Source organism: Meles meles, chromosome 15, assembly GCF_922984935.1.
Source record: "Meles meles chromosome 15, mMelMel3.1 paternal haplotype, whole genome shotgun sequence".
In the NCBI taxonomy this organism is placed as follows: Eukaryota; Metazoa; Chordata; class Mammalia; order Carnivora; family Mustelidae; genus Meles; species Meles meles.
Genome location: NC_060080.1, coordinates 71,621,950 through 71,635,403, shown reverse-complemented (window position 1 = coordinate 71,635,403; position 13,454 = coordinate 71,621,950). Strand labels below are relative to the sequence as shown.

Genomic DNA, 13,454 nt, shown 5'->3' with positions numbered 1-13,454 from the left:
GGAATAAACAAGCATATGAAGAAATAAATCTTGGAAAAAATTAAAAGTTTGATAATATCTTAAGGGGAAAGAATGAGAGGGGAAAGGACATATCATGTTTTATGGACAAGTGTAAATTGAAATGGCCTATTAGCAAAATGACCTGTCATTAACTTTAAAAATTAAAAATGCAATTTGCCCAGTGATTCCAGTTCTCAGAATTTATCCTATAAAAATTCTGATCTACATGCATAAAGACCTAACATGAAAATTTTCTTTATAAAAGTCTAAAATAGTGAAATTTTTTAAAAGCAAAAAGTTGAATATCAACAGAGAAATGACAAAGTACATTCCGATATCTTCAAACTCAGGGATACATGATGCCACTACAAATAATGGCTTTTATTTTTAGTAGGTTTTTTAAGTTACCTGATAATTGCTGAAGAATGGTCATGTTCATGTAAATAAAAGCTCTACATTTATTTTATAAGTGTAAACATATGCATAGCTATATTAATGCAAAAGCAAACGTGGTTACCTGTGAAGGAGGGAATGAACTGGTGAGGGAGGTGTGTAGCACGGAGAAACTCTTTTATGTACTTTTTGAAATGCCGGAACATTTTCACCAATAGCGCAAATTTACATGTTACATACATGCTGTGTGTTAAGCATGTGCACATATACAAACACAGATACACACTCATAGCCATAGGGATGCGTACAAGTTTTTAAGATTATCATATGCAATGTTGGGTAGTTGTAAACATCAACCAAGTGGTATATTTTATAATTAAAATATTAAAATTCAAATACTATTTTTTGGAATTTACACAGATATCTACTCAGCACTCCACAATGTGAGTCATGCAGCTGGGTGTGGTCCCCTCAGGGTGCAACTGACACCCTTGTCCAAGGTCTGCCCATTAAACTGATAGGCCCAGGGGCACCTGGGTGGCTCAGTTGTTAAGCATCTTCCTTTGGCTCAGGTCATGATCCCAGGGTCCTGCTCAGCAGGAAGCCCTCTTCTCCCTCTCCCACTCACCCTGCTTGTGTTCCCTCTCTCGTTGTGTCTCTTTCTGTCAAATAAATATTAAAATCTTAAAAAAAAAAGGGGGGGGGGTGCCTGGGTGGCTCAGTGGGTTAAAACCTCTGCCTTCGGCTCAGGTCAGAGTTCTGGGATCGAGCCCTGCATCCGGCTCTCTGCTCCGCAGGGAGCCTGCTTCTTCCTCTCTCTCTGCCTGTCTCTCTGCCTGCCTCTCTGCTTAGTTGTGATTTCTCTCTGTCAAATAAATAAAAATATAAAAAAAAAAATCTTAAAAAAAAAATAAACTGATAGGCCCAGAAAGTAGATTTGGTAGACTGAGAGCAGGTTCCATCTCTCAGGGTCTGACTGATTTACCAAGCCCATAAGACTGCTGTATAAAATAAGAATGCCAAGTTATTAATTCTGTATGAGCTATTAACTGTCACAGGATATGGAATGATTCCTGTGTAGCTTTGCCAGGATGAGATGCCAGCTTACAGTCCAAATGTTTATTCACTTATGATGGGAAATTTAATTGGTAACAGGAACCTGAATACTCATATATCTATGACTGGTCAATTCTACCCATCTACTATAATTAGACTTGTAATGAAGAATTGTGTTTATTATATAGTAATGGTAAGTATATATGTTTTATATAAATTATATATATATACACATGTTAATAGAGCCTGGAAGAAAATGTGCAAAACTGAAAATATTTCTTGGGGGTAAAGAAAATAGGTGACGTTTTTCTTGTTAAAAATATTCAAAATAAAGAAATAAATATAAGTTTAATAAAATTTAATGTAACAAATTTATGTAAAATTGACTCCATCTAGTCACTGGGATAGTCAAATAATTAATAACTTAATGATAAAGTGCTTCAGTTTTCCCCCTGATGTGTTGAGGTTTAGAGACATGCATGTGAAACAATATTATAAATTTACTTAAAACTATTTCAGTGTTTGCAATGAACTAGTAGGTAGAGGCATGGGAGGAATGTTTATAGTCAAAGGGCAAGTTTAAATCAAGACCTAAACCGAGAAATCGTCTAATGGTTGTTCAAGTAGAAATGTTTAAGTGTGGTGATTCATGAATGGTATACACAGAAATCAGTGCTGGTAATAGATAGCTAGAAAGTGCTGTTCACATCAAACCGTGATTACTATAAACCTCTAATTATGTGCTCTGGGGAGAGCCTTGTGCCTTTCCCACTGTAATTTCTAGTTCTTAAACTGGAACTCTATGACTTCAATTCAATCTCAATGGTTTCTTAGCTGTTAAATGTAGGCTTACCCATGAATAACCACCAATACAATCTGCTGTACCCTGCTGTACACAAGTAGAATTTGATAATAATAATGAGTTTTCTCTTTTATTTCAATGTGTAATGATGGTTTGCAAAAAAAAAAAAAAAAGATTATTGGCAGTTTGCTGTAAAAATTGTTGAGAGGATACCTTCGACTGAGCCAAAGAGTTTAATGCAAATTTAAACAATATCCACGCACCAAGAAAACGGTCATTAACCTCATCCTAATTTTACTACAATTCACACTTTAGCTAAATACCCGGACACGGTTATTTTGTGTTAAGTTTGGGAACAAAGGACACAGAAAGGAGAACTCTGGAAAGGGACGAGCGGCTGGTAAGGAGCCGTCAGCTCTAAGTCCTGCAAAGTTTGCAGAGTGATGAACCTCCTCAATCATATTTATTAACTCAGCAACTTAGGGGTTTTGCTCTGTTAAGCAGCTAAGCTATCCACGGAAGATACTCACTTTCTGCAGCACTCAGATCATACACTCTGACCAGAAATCATGCTGCACTTTGTATGGTTCCTCCTTTGCCAGTCTAACCCAGATCTGAAAAGGCCATTCATGGCTCAGCCTACCAGGCCCCATGTCACCGGTCACAGACTGAGTAGGCAAAGGAAGCAGCTACACGGTACCAAGAGAGCAGCTGGGGCCGACAGTAGCAAAGTGGAAATACAATGTCTCTTTCCCAGGTCACAGAACAGAAGGGGGTTACAACATGATACAATTAATTGTGCTGCCAATGATGTTCGAGAAATTCATCTGAAGGCAGTATTTCTCACCAAACAAGGGGCTCATATATCCATCTTTTAGTGAACCAAGTACGGAAGGGCAAAGTGACAGAAAGATCGGCAGTGCAAGTGACAATCTTCTTCGTCATTAGCATGCTTACTGTGATGGCATATCTCAGTCCTCCAAAAGAAGTGAACACCTCCCCTTAATTTTCCTCCTACCTACATGTTTGCTAAATGATATAGCGATCTCACAAACTAGCAAAGATAGCAGTTCTGTTCTCCTAAAAGCTTGCCATTTTTGTCAAGCTTACCATAGCTCCTTAGTTTCTCTAACAATTATGTAACTTCCTCACTGTGATTTTTTTTTTTTTTTTTTTTTTTGACACCTGGGCCTGGAGGACGGCTTTGTATTCCTAAAAAAAGGGCAGCACCTGTAATCTTACATTGTGTATTATATTGTGTAAACGGTTTTCCGGAAGTAAGGTAAATTCCTTAAAAACTTGCATTAAAACTAAAAGAGTGCTATTACTCTTCAAATGTAAGGATGAAACTACTGCTAGTTTTAGAATGTTAGGGGTGGGTTGGCACTAAGCCATTCACCTATTTTTATTCTTTATTTTTCCTTGTACCAAATATTTATTCAACAACTTCTATTGCACAAGAAAGTACCAGGACCTGTAGGTAAAAACATAAATAAGACATTCCCTGCCATACATAAGTTTCTTTTGTAAATTGCTTAGAGAATATTAAAAATTTAGTCTGTCTACCAAATATGGTTTTTTTTTTGTTTTGTTTTGTTTTCCCATTTTATTTATTTTTTCAGCGTAACAGTATTCATTCTTTTTGCACAACACCCAGTGCTCCATGCAAAACGTGCCCTCCCCATTACCCACCACCTGTTCCCCCAACCTCCCACCCCTGACCCTTCAAATCCCTCAGGTTGTTTTTCAGAGTCCATAGTCTCTTATGGTTCGCCTCCCCTTCCAAAATTTTTTTTTTTAATAAACATATAATGTATTCTTATCCCCAGGGGTACAGGTCTGTGAATCGCAAGGTTTACACACTTCACAGCACTCATGATAGCACTTACCCTCCCCAATGTCCATAGCCCCCTCCCCCTCTCCCAATCCCACCTCCCCCCAGCAACCCCCAGTTTGTTTTGTGAGATTAAGAGTCATTTATGGTTTGTTGGGAGGGAGACAAACCAAATATGGTTTTAACCCTACAGAGGGAGGTAACCATTAGTTACTGGCATCAAATTAATGGCCATGGCTTTATTCCTACTAACTTTAGTATGGTCAATAGCAGAAAGAATAATTCCCAGCCCTAAACTCCCTTTACTTTAATAACAGAGAAAATGGCTCATCAAATATTTTTAAATATTCAGCTGAAGAGTATCCCAGGCAACCTTCATCATCCATGAGTCAGAAAGCAGCCCACACTGACCTTAGACTGTCTTAGAGGTATCATTTTCCCACGTTATAATAAAACTAATTTTCATATAGCCTCTGAATATAACTGGTGTGAAAAATGGGTAAAATGAATTATTTCTTCAAATTCTATGTTTCTTAGTTTTAACTGAGCTATAAATCTTAGTATTTCACCGACCTAACTCAGAAATATCCTTTAAGTAAAAAAGAAGCTAGTAGAGCTATTCATTCAATTTTTTAAAAGGCTGCTTTATACCAAACCAATGTAGTGTGCAAATATAGAACTTAATTAAAATACTATATATAAAATATTAACAGCTGTAGTTATTAACATTACATTAAATTCCCTTGAGCTAGGCCAACATAAAATGAGCTCTCTTTTCTTTCAATTTAGTAAAGGGCAGAACTTAGTGCAGTGAATAAGCTTTGGTTTTTACACTGTTTGTCTCAATTCACTAATCTGAAATTGTAATTGCATAAAGGTACCTTACTAGCTTCATATCACTGAGCATACTAACTTAATCTTTCCTTTGGATTCCAACAAAAATCTCATGTCTTATTTTCTTAAGGTAAATTATACTGTCTTAAGACATCCCTCTCATCTTCCCATCCAGCATTGAGCTTTCTAAATTAACACAAATATTCTCTGCTTTGACCTTTTCCAATGAGGGTACAAAAAGGGCACTTAAGAAACTATTGGCAATTTTGGAGAATTAAAGAACTTAAAGAGAAAAAAAGTGAATTTTATTCGGCCTGAGGATTATGGCATTTATCCAATTCTTATTATAATAGGTCATCCAAGGAACTTGGAAATCTAATTAGACCACATCAACACTTAAGACTAGAATAAATTACCATTATCAAATGAATAATGGCTGGTTTTGTTTTCTGTTAGACATTGTTTGTATTTATTAAAGTTTTGACATTAACCACATATTTCTTCATATAGTTAAAAAATACCTCATTTCTAGGTGAATGAAATACAACTGATCTGAAGTATGGTAAATTTGCTCCTCTGAACTTCCAAAAGATGTCCACTTAATGGGGCATCTGGGTGGCTCGTTGGTTAAGTGTCTGCCTTTAGCTCAGGTCATGATCTCAGGGTCCTGGGATTGAGCCCTGCATCGAGCCACACTTTGAGACCTGAATCAGACTCCCTGCTCATTGGGGAGTCTGCTTCTCCCTCTCCCTCTGTTTTCTGCCCCCACTCTTGCTCCCTCTCTCTCAAATAAATAAATAAAATCTTTTTAAAAAGTCCACTTACTCTAATCAGTTATGTTGTAAATTATTATGAAGCCTGGGTGGTTCAGTTAAGCATCTAACACTTGATTCAACTCAGGTCATGACCTAAGGGTCGTGAGATCAATTTGCACATTGGATTGAGTGCGGAGTCTGCTTGAGAGTCTCTCCCTTGCCCTTTCCCTGGCTTGTGCTTGTTATTTCTATGTCTCTCAATAAATAAATAAACAAATAAAAATACATTTTTAGGAAGTCTAACATCTACGTACACATACGTGAGAGTAATTTAAAAATTTAATTCTAGGGGTATTTTAAACCAAACTATATCATCCAGAAGTTAATATTCAAAGCATAAGTCCATGCTCCATTCCTCTTTTTTTTTTTTAAAGACTTTATTTATTTATTTGACAGACAGTGATCATAAGTAGGCAGAGAGGCAGGCAGAGAGGAGATGGGGGGGGGGAAGTAGGCTCCCTGCTGAGCAGAAAGCCTGATGTGGGGCTTAATCATAGGACCCTGGCATCATGACCTGAGCCAAAGACAGAGGCTTTAACCCACTGAGCCACCCAGGAGCCCCTCCATTCCTATTTTTTAGACTTCTGTTTGGAAGTTCCTAAATAGCCAGTTGACTGCTAACTCTGGTACAAACAGGCTGGAGGAAGTGAAAGGGAAGTACTCTACTATGTATTTTTATTCCCCTCAATGTACACTTCTCAGCTTAAATCAGAAAAAAAAGAGGAATCTAATTTCTAATGGAATCAGTATAATGCAGTAGGCAAAAAAAAAAAAAAAATGTTGTCTACACTCAGTCATCTAACAGAACTGATAAAAAAAAAAAGTACAGATAGCACAGAATGGCAACTAATCTTCCCTGTGGAAGATTTCAGGGAAATGAAAGAATGAAGGAGACCACAGTTTCCAGGAAGGGATGAATCTGAAATCATCTCTGAGAGTCTGAGGACCAGACTGACCTTCCTTCAATTTTCTGCCCTCACCCTGGCTCCCTCAAAATTCCCATTTTTTCCATTTTTCTATTTTGTCAGGCAAAAAGAAAAAAAAAAATTGTAGGATGCCAACCACAATCTTTTTGATTGATAAGCAGGAAAACAAGGCATGACTAAAAGTTAAACAGGACACAGTTCTGCTGAGGGATGCTGGGAGGACACAAGTGACAAGGGGGTCTATGAAAGGGGCACTCATTTCAGGACTGCAGCATCCTATTCCTAAAATGGGATGGTGATCACAGATGACTGGATCTGAAAGAGGCACTAAGTGTTCTCTGGTCTGCAATGATCATCAGCTGGAAAGCTTTGCAAAAATATAAAATCCTAGATCCCATCACTGTTGATACTCCTTCATCAGGTCTGAGAGCCAGTCAATACTGGGTTCTTTCCAATATGGTTTATGAAGGAAGAAATTCAGACCCACAAAAGATGCCTTGGCCAAGCTTACACTGATACTTAGTGGAAAATCCAGAGTGCATGGTATGGTATGTAAGTAAATAAGGAAGTTTGGGGAGGGAAGGATGGAGAGTAGTTAGGTCTAAATTCGGCTGTCTTCTATTATAAGAAGCTAATTTTTATTTGTAAGCGAGAGGAACAATTAGAGTGTGGGAGCACAACGTGAAGAAAGTAAAAAAGACATAGTATATAGTTATATACCTAAAATAAGTTGCTTCTCTCTTCCGCTCTCTTTCTCCCTCTTTCTCTTCTTCTCTCTCTATCTCATGTCTTTCGTTTCTACAAATGCTATTTCCTCTGCCTGGGTGATCCTTTCCCCTACAAACCTAATGCTAGTCAATTCCTTAAGCCTCCTAATCCATTCTCAAATTTCAAAGTAAGTAAATATTATTTCTTCAGGCCTTGCCTACAATGCCCCCTCCTTTCCCCAATGACATGCATGTACACACATACACAACACAGGCGCGTGCACACACACACACACACACACACACACACACACACATTCCTAGGATAAAAAGCATAGCAAAAGGAAGCCAGAGGAAAGAATTCCTATTGGTTCAGTTCTAAACATCTTTCATTAGAAAGGGAAGCTAAAACAAACTGAGGGCTGCTGGGGGTGTGGGGACGGGATAGGGTGGTGAGGATATGGACATTGGGGAGGGTATGTGCTATGATGAGTACTGTGAAATGTTTAAACCTGGTGAGTCACAGACCTGTACCCCTGGGGATAAAAACACATTACATGTTTATTTAAAAATTTAAAAATTAAAATTAAAAAAAAAGGGGGGGGAGCTATTTGGAAGTCAACAGAGTTGTGCCCATGTTTGTGAAATCCTATGGCATTGATTAAAGTGTTTTTGATACCACAGATCCAACTTGGATAAAAATTAAACTAAGGATTAAAAAATGAAACTAAGGATTTTCTATGTGGATTGTTGAATTTTCTTTTTTTTTCATATTTTGTATTTGCCACTCCAGGCACCTCCAAACATTCAATAATTGAGAATACAAGAACCCTGAATTTTGTCACTTGCAAATTCAAGATAAAATGTCTTGCAAGATTTGGCACTTGATTATCCAATAAATGTTCATTTAAGAAGTGATTCCAGAAGCCATTTGAGCATTTGGAGCTTTTTATGCTCAACTATAATGATTAATTAGCTCCTTCTGATTTATATATGATGTGAAACAGAAATAATAACAGAGAATTTCTTTCACCCTAAAGACAGAAATGCAGGAAATCTTCAGTATTTCTTGGTTTTATTTCCCATGGTGAGGGATGAGAGGAGTGTTCCAGCAAGTAAAGAGTGTAGAAAAAATGATAAATTACCTGACCGTCCATCTCTTTGGAAGTCCACATGATACCATTCTCCATCATTCACCTTCTTCTGTAGGGCTTTGATTTTTATTGTACCTGACCCCATGTCCAGGAGGAGGTAGAGATGGCCATCTAGCATCTCAATAGCAAAGAAGTCAACCTTTATCATCTGAGGGTGCTTGGCGTCTTTTTGATGTCTTGGTTTGCCATGGCTAAATAAAATGAGGCCATTTGGCTCTGTTGTGCGGAAATCAAATGATATGGAGCCTGTTTTCTTTGCATTCCATTTAGGCAAAGAGATGAAAGACTCTGGGGTTTCAAAGGTGATTGGGTCCAAAGTTGCAACATTCTCACATTTAAATGCCACCACTCCGTGGATCTTCATCTTAGGATCTCCTTGCTTGGCAAGTCGAGATAATTCCAGCCTTACATCGTTATTTTTATATACAACCTGTGGGCAGAGGATAGCAGTGAGAAATCAGGCCCATATTTTAATATTTAGAACTTGTCTTCAGTTCATGTAACTTGCAACACATGTTTGCAACACAAGTAACAGAATGTTTAGTGCATTTTGATATGTAAGATAGCTTTTGCAGCCAAATAAAATTCAAGTATCAGCTCATTAAACAGTAACCATTCCAACCTAATTTCACTCAAATAATGTCTGTACACATAACCACACTGGTTGTAGATGACCCAAATAATCTGAATGTATCTGATTACAGCTTTCGTTATTTCAAGCATGTATAGACTCAAACTTATATATTTGCCTTTGTTGTTGGTTATTATCTTTGTTTGCTAAATGTAAAGGTATTTCCATTATCCCACTACTAAAGTATTTGAAATTAGATATTTTGTATAACAGTTCCCTAAAATATAGGATCTGGTCTATGATCTATATAGCCACAATGGGTATAAATTTTGTAAGAAAATCACAAGTTGAGATAGAAAACACCCTGAATTTTCTCAGAAAAATCATAAAATACAATTAAAATGCAGAAGCTCTCTTTTCCCCATGGCCTACATTAACAACTGTTTGAATAATGATGGGTAACTTTGGAACAATGTTGGCTCTAAATCCATTCAACCTGTATTACTTGTATTCCATTTTAAAGTATACAGATGAGGAAAAAAGTTTGTCCCACACTCTCATTTCCCAAGGCACTTCATCCAAAGTGGCTAGGTGGTTCTGACTGCTTGTTGATAATCCTATGGCTTTTTGGACTCCAAATGGCAGGCACACTGGACAAATCCACTGGCAGGGCTCCCAATATCATGTATCTGCCATCACATCACCTTAATAAACTTGAAGCCATTCTGACATAAAGATAAAGAGAGATCCATACCCTGCCTCTATAAAATGTCTACCGTGCATAATTACATTTCCAAAATACATATGTCGTACTGACTTAAGAATAAATTAGCTATCTATGTCCAGAGAAGTATCTAAAATATTTTGAGAAGCCATTCAAAAGTTCACAGCAGCCAACCCTGACAGGTTCGAAATTCATTTATATTTATATAATAGAAAAAAAAAAAGACAGCCTGTGTCTGATTAGTGCTATAAAGTGATATAAAGTTAACTGGTCAATACAGCAAACCTATGGCAAAACCTAACTAGGCTGACAGCGTGGTTAATAGATTTCGTGATATGACTTGTTAATGAATACTGCTATTTTTCAGTGATTAAGAGTGTAGGCTTTAGTATCAGACTCTCTGAGTTCAAATTCCAATGCTAGCGTTGCCTAACTGCATGATCTCTCCAACCCTTACTTTTTTTTCCCTTTTAGGGAGATAACACCTTACAGGATGGTTGTAATTATTAAAGAAAATGAATGTAAGTGAGAGAATCTACATAAAGTCAATCAATCCAATGCCAGGCAAATTGTGAGATTTTCAATAAATACCAACTACATCAAACTACATGATAATAAATATCATTTCTTCATCATGATCTGGTAGAGACAGAAGTAATGTAAACTAATTCATTTTAAGGAAATGCTTAGAAATTAAGCATACACATATAGTTGGTATTTTATAGCTGATTTGTGCCAAGCAAAGAAGTTACATTTTTTCACTACTAGTCCTGGTGTTTCAGGAGAATTATTATAAAGAATATCATATCCATTATTCTTTGAGCAAATATGTATAATGGTTTAATAACCAAATACTAACAACAAAAGAAGAGAAAATGAACTTCAGCAATAACAAAAGGGAATTAGATTAATTCTTAAGTATACTTTCTTGAAGAGCAAAAGAGCTACTAAGTCTTGGGAAAATTGATTTGGATTGTCTTTCTTTGGGGATCTTTAGAAGTGGAGAAAATGGTGTCCGTGGATGAGTTTCCAAATTTTCTAACCTCTCACCATGACTTTCAAGCTACCCAAGCCTCTATTTTTTTTTTTTTCACATTCCCTGGTGATTTATACTTCATTATTTGGAGATTCCCTTGACAAAAATATTGATCAGGAACGAGGATAGTATTTTCTGACCCAATTGATGCAGATGATAATGTTGACCTATGCTAACACATTGCCCATGAAATAGAAGCATCGCAATAATCAGATGTTTCTGACATGAGGAAGTATGTAGAAGGTTGTGTATATTGCCCCATGAGTCCAATACCAGCTACAAAAAAGTTGAGGGATATAGGGTTAGGGTACTTTTAGGTAAGGATTTCAGTGAGTGATTTGTAATCTCATTGAGTAAGTTGGAGCCCTGGCGAAAAGGAGGTTCAAGAAAATGGAGAACAAAAGTAGGGATTCCTTTGATCAGATAACTTAGGGTTAGTCAGGCACACACACACTGCCTCCATGCCCGCCCCCATCCCTGGAATTAAAAAAAAAAAAAAAAAGTCTCCAACAGAATTTATGCTTATTACAGACAGGGTTCTTGCTTACTATCATCAACCATCAAGATCAGTGTCTGGCACAAAGCAGACACTCAATAAATATTTGCTGAGAATTGAATAAAATTCTTTATTCCCTTTTTTTTTAACCTAGTCTCAGATAATAGACAGGATTATTTACAAATGTAGTTATGTAAAGCAGAATATGGTATTGCGACTAATCTCAAAAATCAGCTACTATTTTTAGTTTATTTCTTTAGAAAAATGTGGGAATGGCTGTGCGTATTCAGTTATAAACGGCAAGATGGCTGGTGTATTGGAAAACTTTACCTGCACACTCATATTGGGGGTTTAAATTACTTTTAGAATGAAAAACACCTGAGTTAAAATTCTCCAGAGGAAGAATCATTTTCCTAGAAGAACTATCTTGAGGAGAAGTGTGATATACTTTTTTTCCTTCTCATTTTGTATTCTTTGAAAGGCAACTCGGGAAGACAGAAAAGCAATTTTGGATAGGCAGGCTGATAGCTCTTACAACTACACTACTACTTCATCTGACCCAGATTTCATAATTACCCTACTTTTCCAAAGTTAGACGTACTCTTCAAATGACCTGAATATAGTTCAATTATAATAATAAGTAGACAGCAAGCACTCCAAATCTTTTAAAAAATTCACATGTAAGCTATTTTTTGCTTCTTTCTGAGATAATATGATTCTGAATCATTTATGATTATTTATGTATCTTTTTTTTTAAAGATTTTATTTATTTATTTTACAGAGTGAGAGAGATCACAAGTAGGCAGAGAGACAGGCAGAGAGAGAGGGGAAGCAGGCTCCCTGCTGAGCAGAGAGCCAGATGTGGGACTTGATCCCAGGACCCTGGGATCATGACCTGAGCTGAAGGCAAAGGCTTAACCCACTGAGCTACTCAGGCGCCCTCATGTATCTTTTTTATGTCAAAAGTTGTAATTTATTCAATAGTTTCAACTTTCAAAAATATCTATATACTTTACAATTAGTGATAGTATCGCATACTCATTTGGGTCTGTTCATAAAATTAAGATTTTGGGGGAATATGGAATTTTCCTTTTCTTTTGAAGAGTAATTCACAATGTTGAATTTCGCTTCTCTGCTTCATGGGCTTAAATCACAAATCCCAAAGGGATAAAAACATGAAAGAGACGAGGTGTTTCTGTTTTTTGTCATCTATAATTTTTAAAAAATATCCCTGACACTGAAAGGTGCAAGAACAGGAGCAATATGTCTGTATTTTTATATTCCTGGGCTTGAAATTTGAAGTACTTTACTGGATCTTCATATTAGTCCTAAAAGGCAAGGGAAATAAACAGGTGAAAAAAAAATAAGTTTGAGAGTATAGACATAGCTTAATCACAAAGCTCTTATCTAAGTCAACTTGCTTAAACTCTCTACTTCTCAGTTGCTTAATTTCTAATATATATATATATGTAAATGGAAAACCAGGACCTATCACTCCTTGAGCTTTCTCCCCCTTATTCTATGTGATTTGGGACAAAGGCAAAATACGTCCTTTGAATGTCTTTTATAAAAAGATGTCCTTCTCTATTGTCTGGCTTTTTCCAGTTGTGGTTTTGATGTCAGGATATTGCTCTCTATTCTGAGATATAGTGAAACACTAATCCGTTCGGTAAAGAGAATATTCACTACATCTTTAGGTACACAGACATACATCAAGGATTCTATCTATCTCAGGTTTGTACCGATGGTACTGAAGAAGTGGTGGCTGAGAGATAAGGCCCTTTCCACGGGAAGTGGGAGTGTGTGAAACACACACATCACAAGAAAGCATTTGCTACTCAAATAATGACTTTTTTGTTGTTATAAATAAATGTTTCAGCTTAGAAATCTTCATGAGGCTCTTGAATTCATTAACATGCATTGATCAAGGCTTTTCATATCTTATCCGGCAGAGTACACATATAAAGTCAAATAGTGATGCAGGGATCCAGGCTCAGTCGTGACCTCCCTGTGATCACGAATGGCTTATTCTATTCTGAGTCTTGGTTCTCTTCCATTCTTGGGAATAATAATAAGTAAGGGCTAAGAATCTGGCTCTAGAGATTT

General features: G+C 36.8%; 1 protein-coding gene across 29 annotated transcripts in view; it reads right to left on the bottom strand.

Moving 5' to 3' along the window:
* Positions 1–13,454, bottom strand: part of NRXN1 (neurexin 1) — a 1,247,328-nt gene that overhangs the window by 675,816 nt on the left and 558,058 nt on the right. For all 29 annotated transcript variants that reach the window (XM_045979150.1, XM_045979153.1, XM_045979171.1 and 26 more), the window contains one exon: positions 8,513–8,951. In XM_045979150.1, coding sequence (XP_045835106.1) covers positions 8,513–8,951 — 439 coding nt within the window. The remainder of the gene's footprint in view (positions 1–8,512; positions 8,952–13,454) is intronic.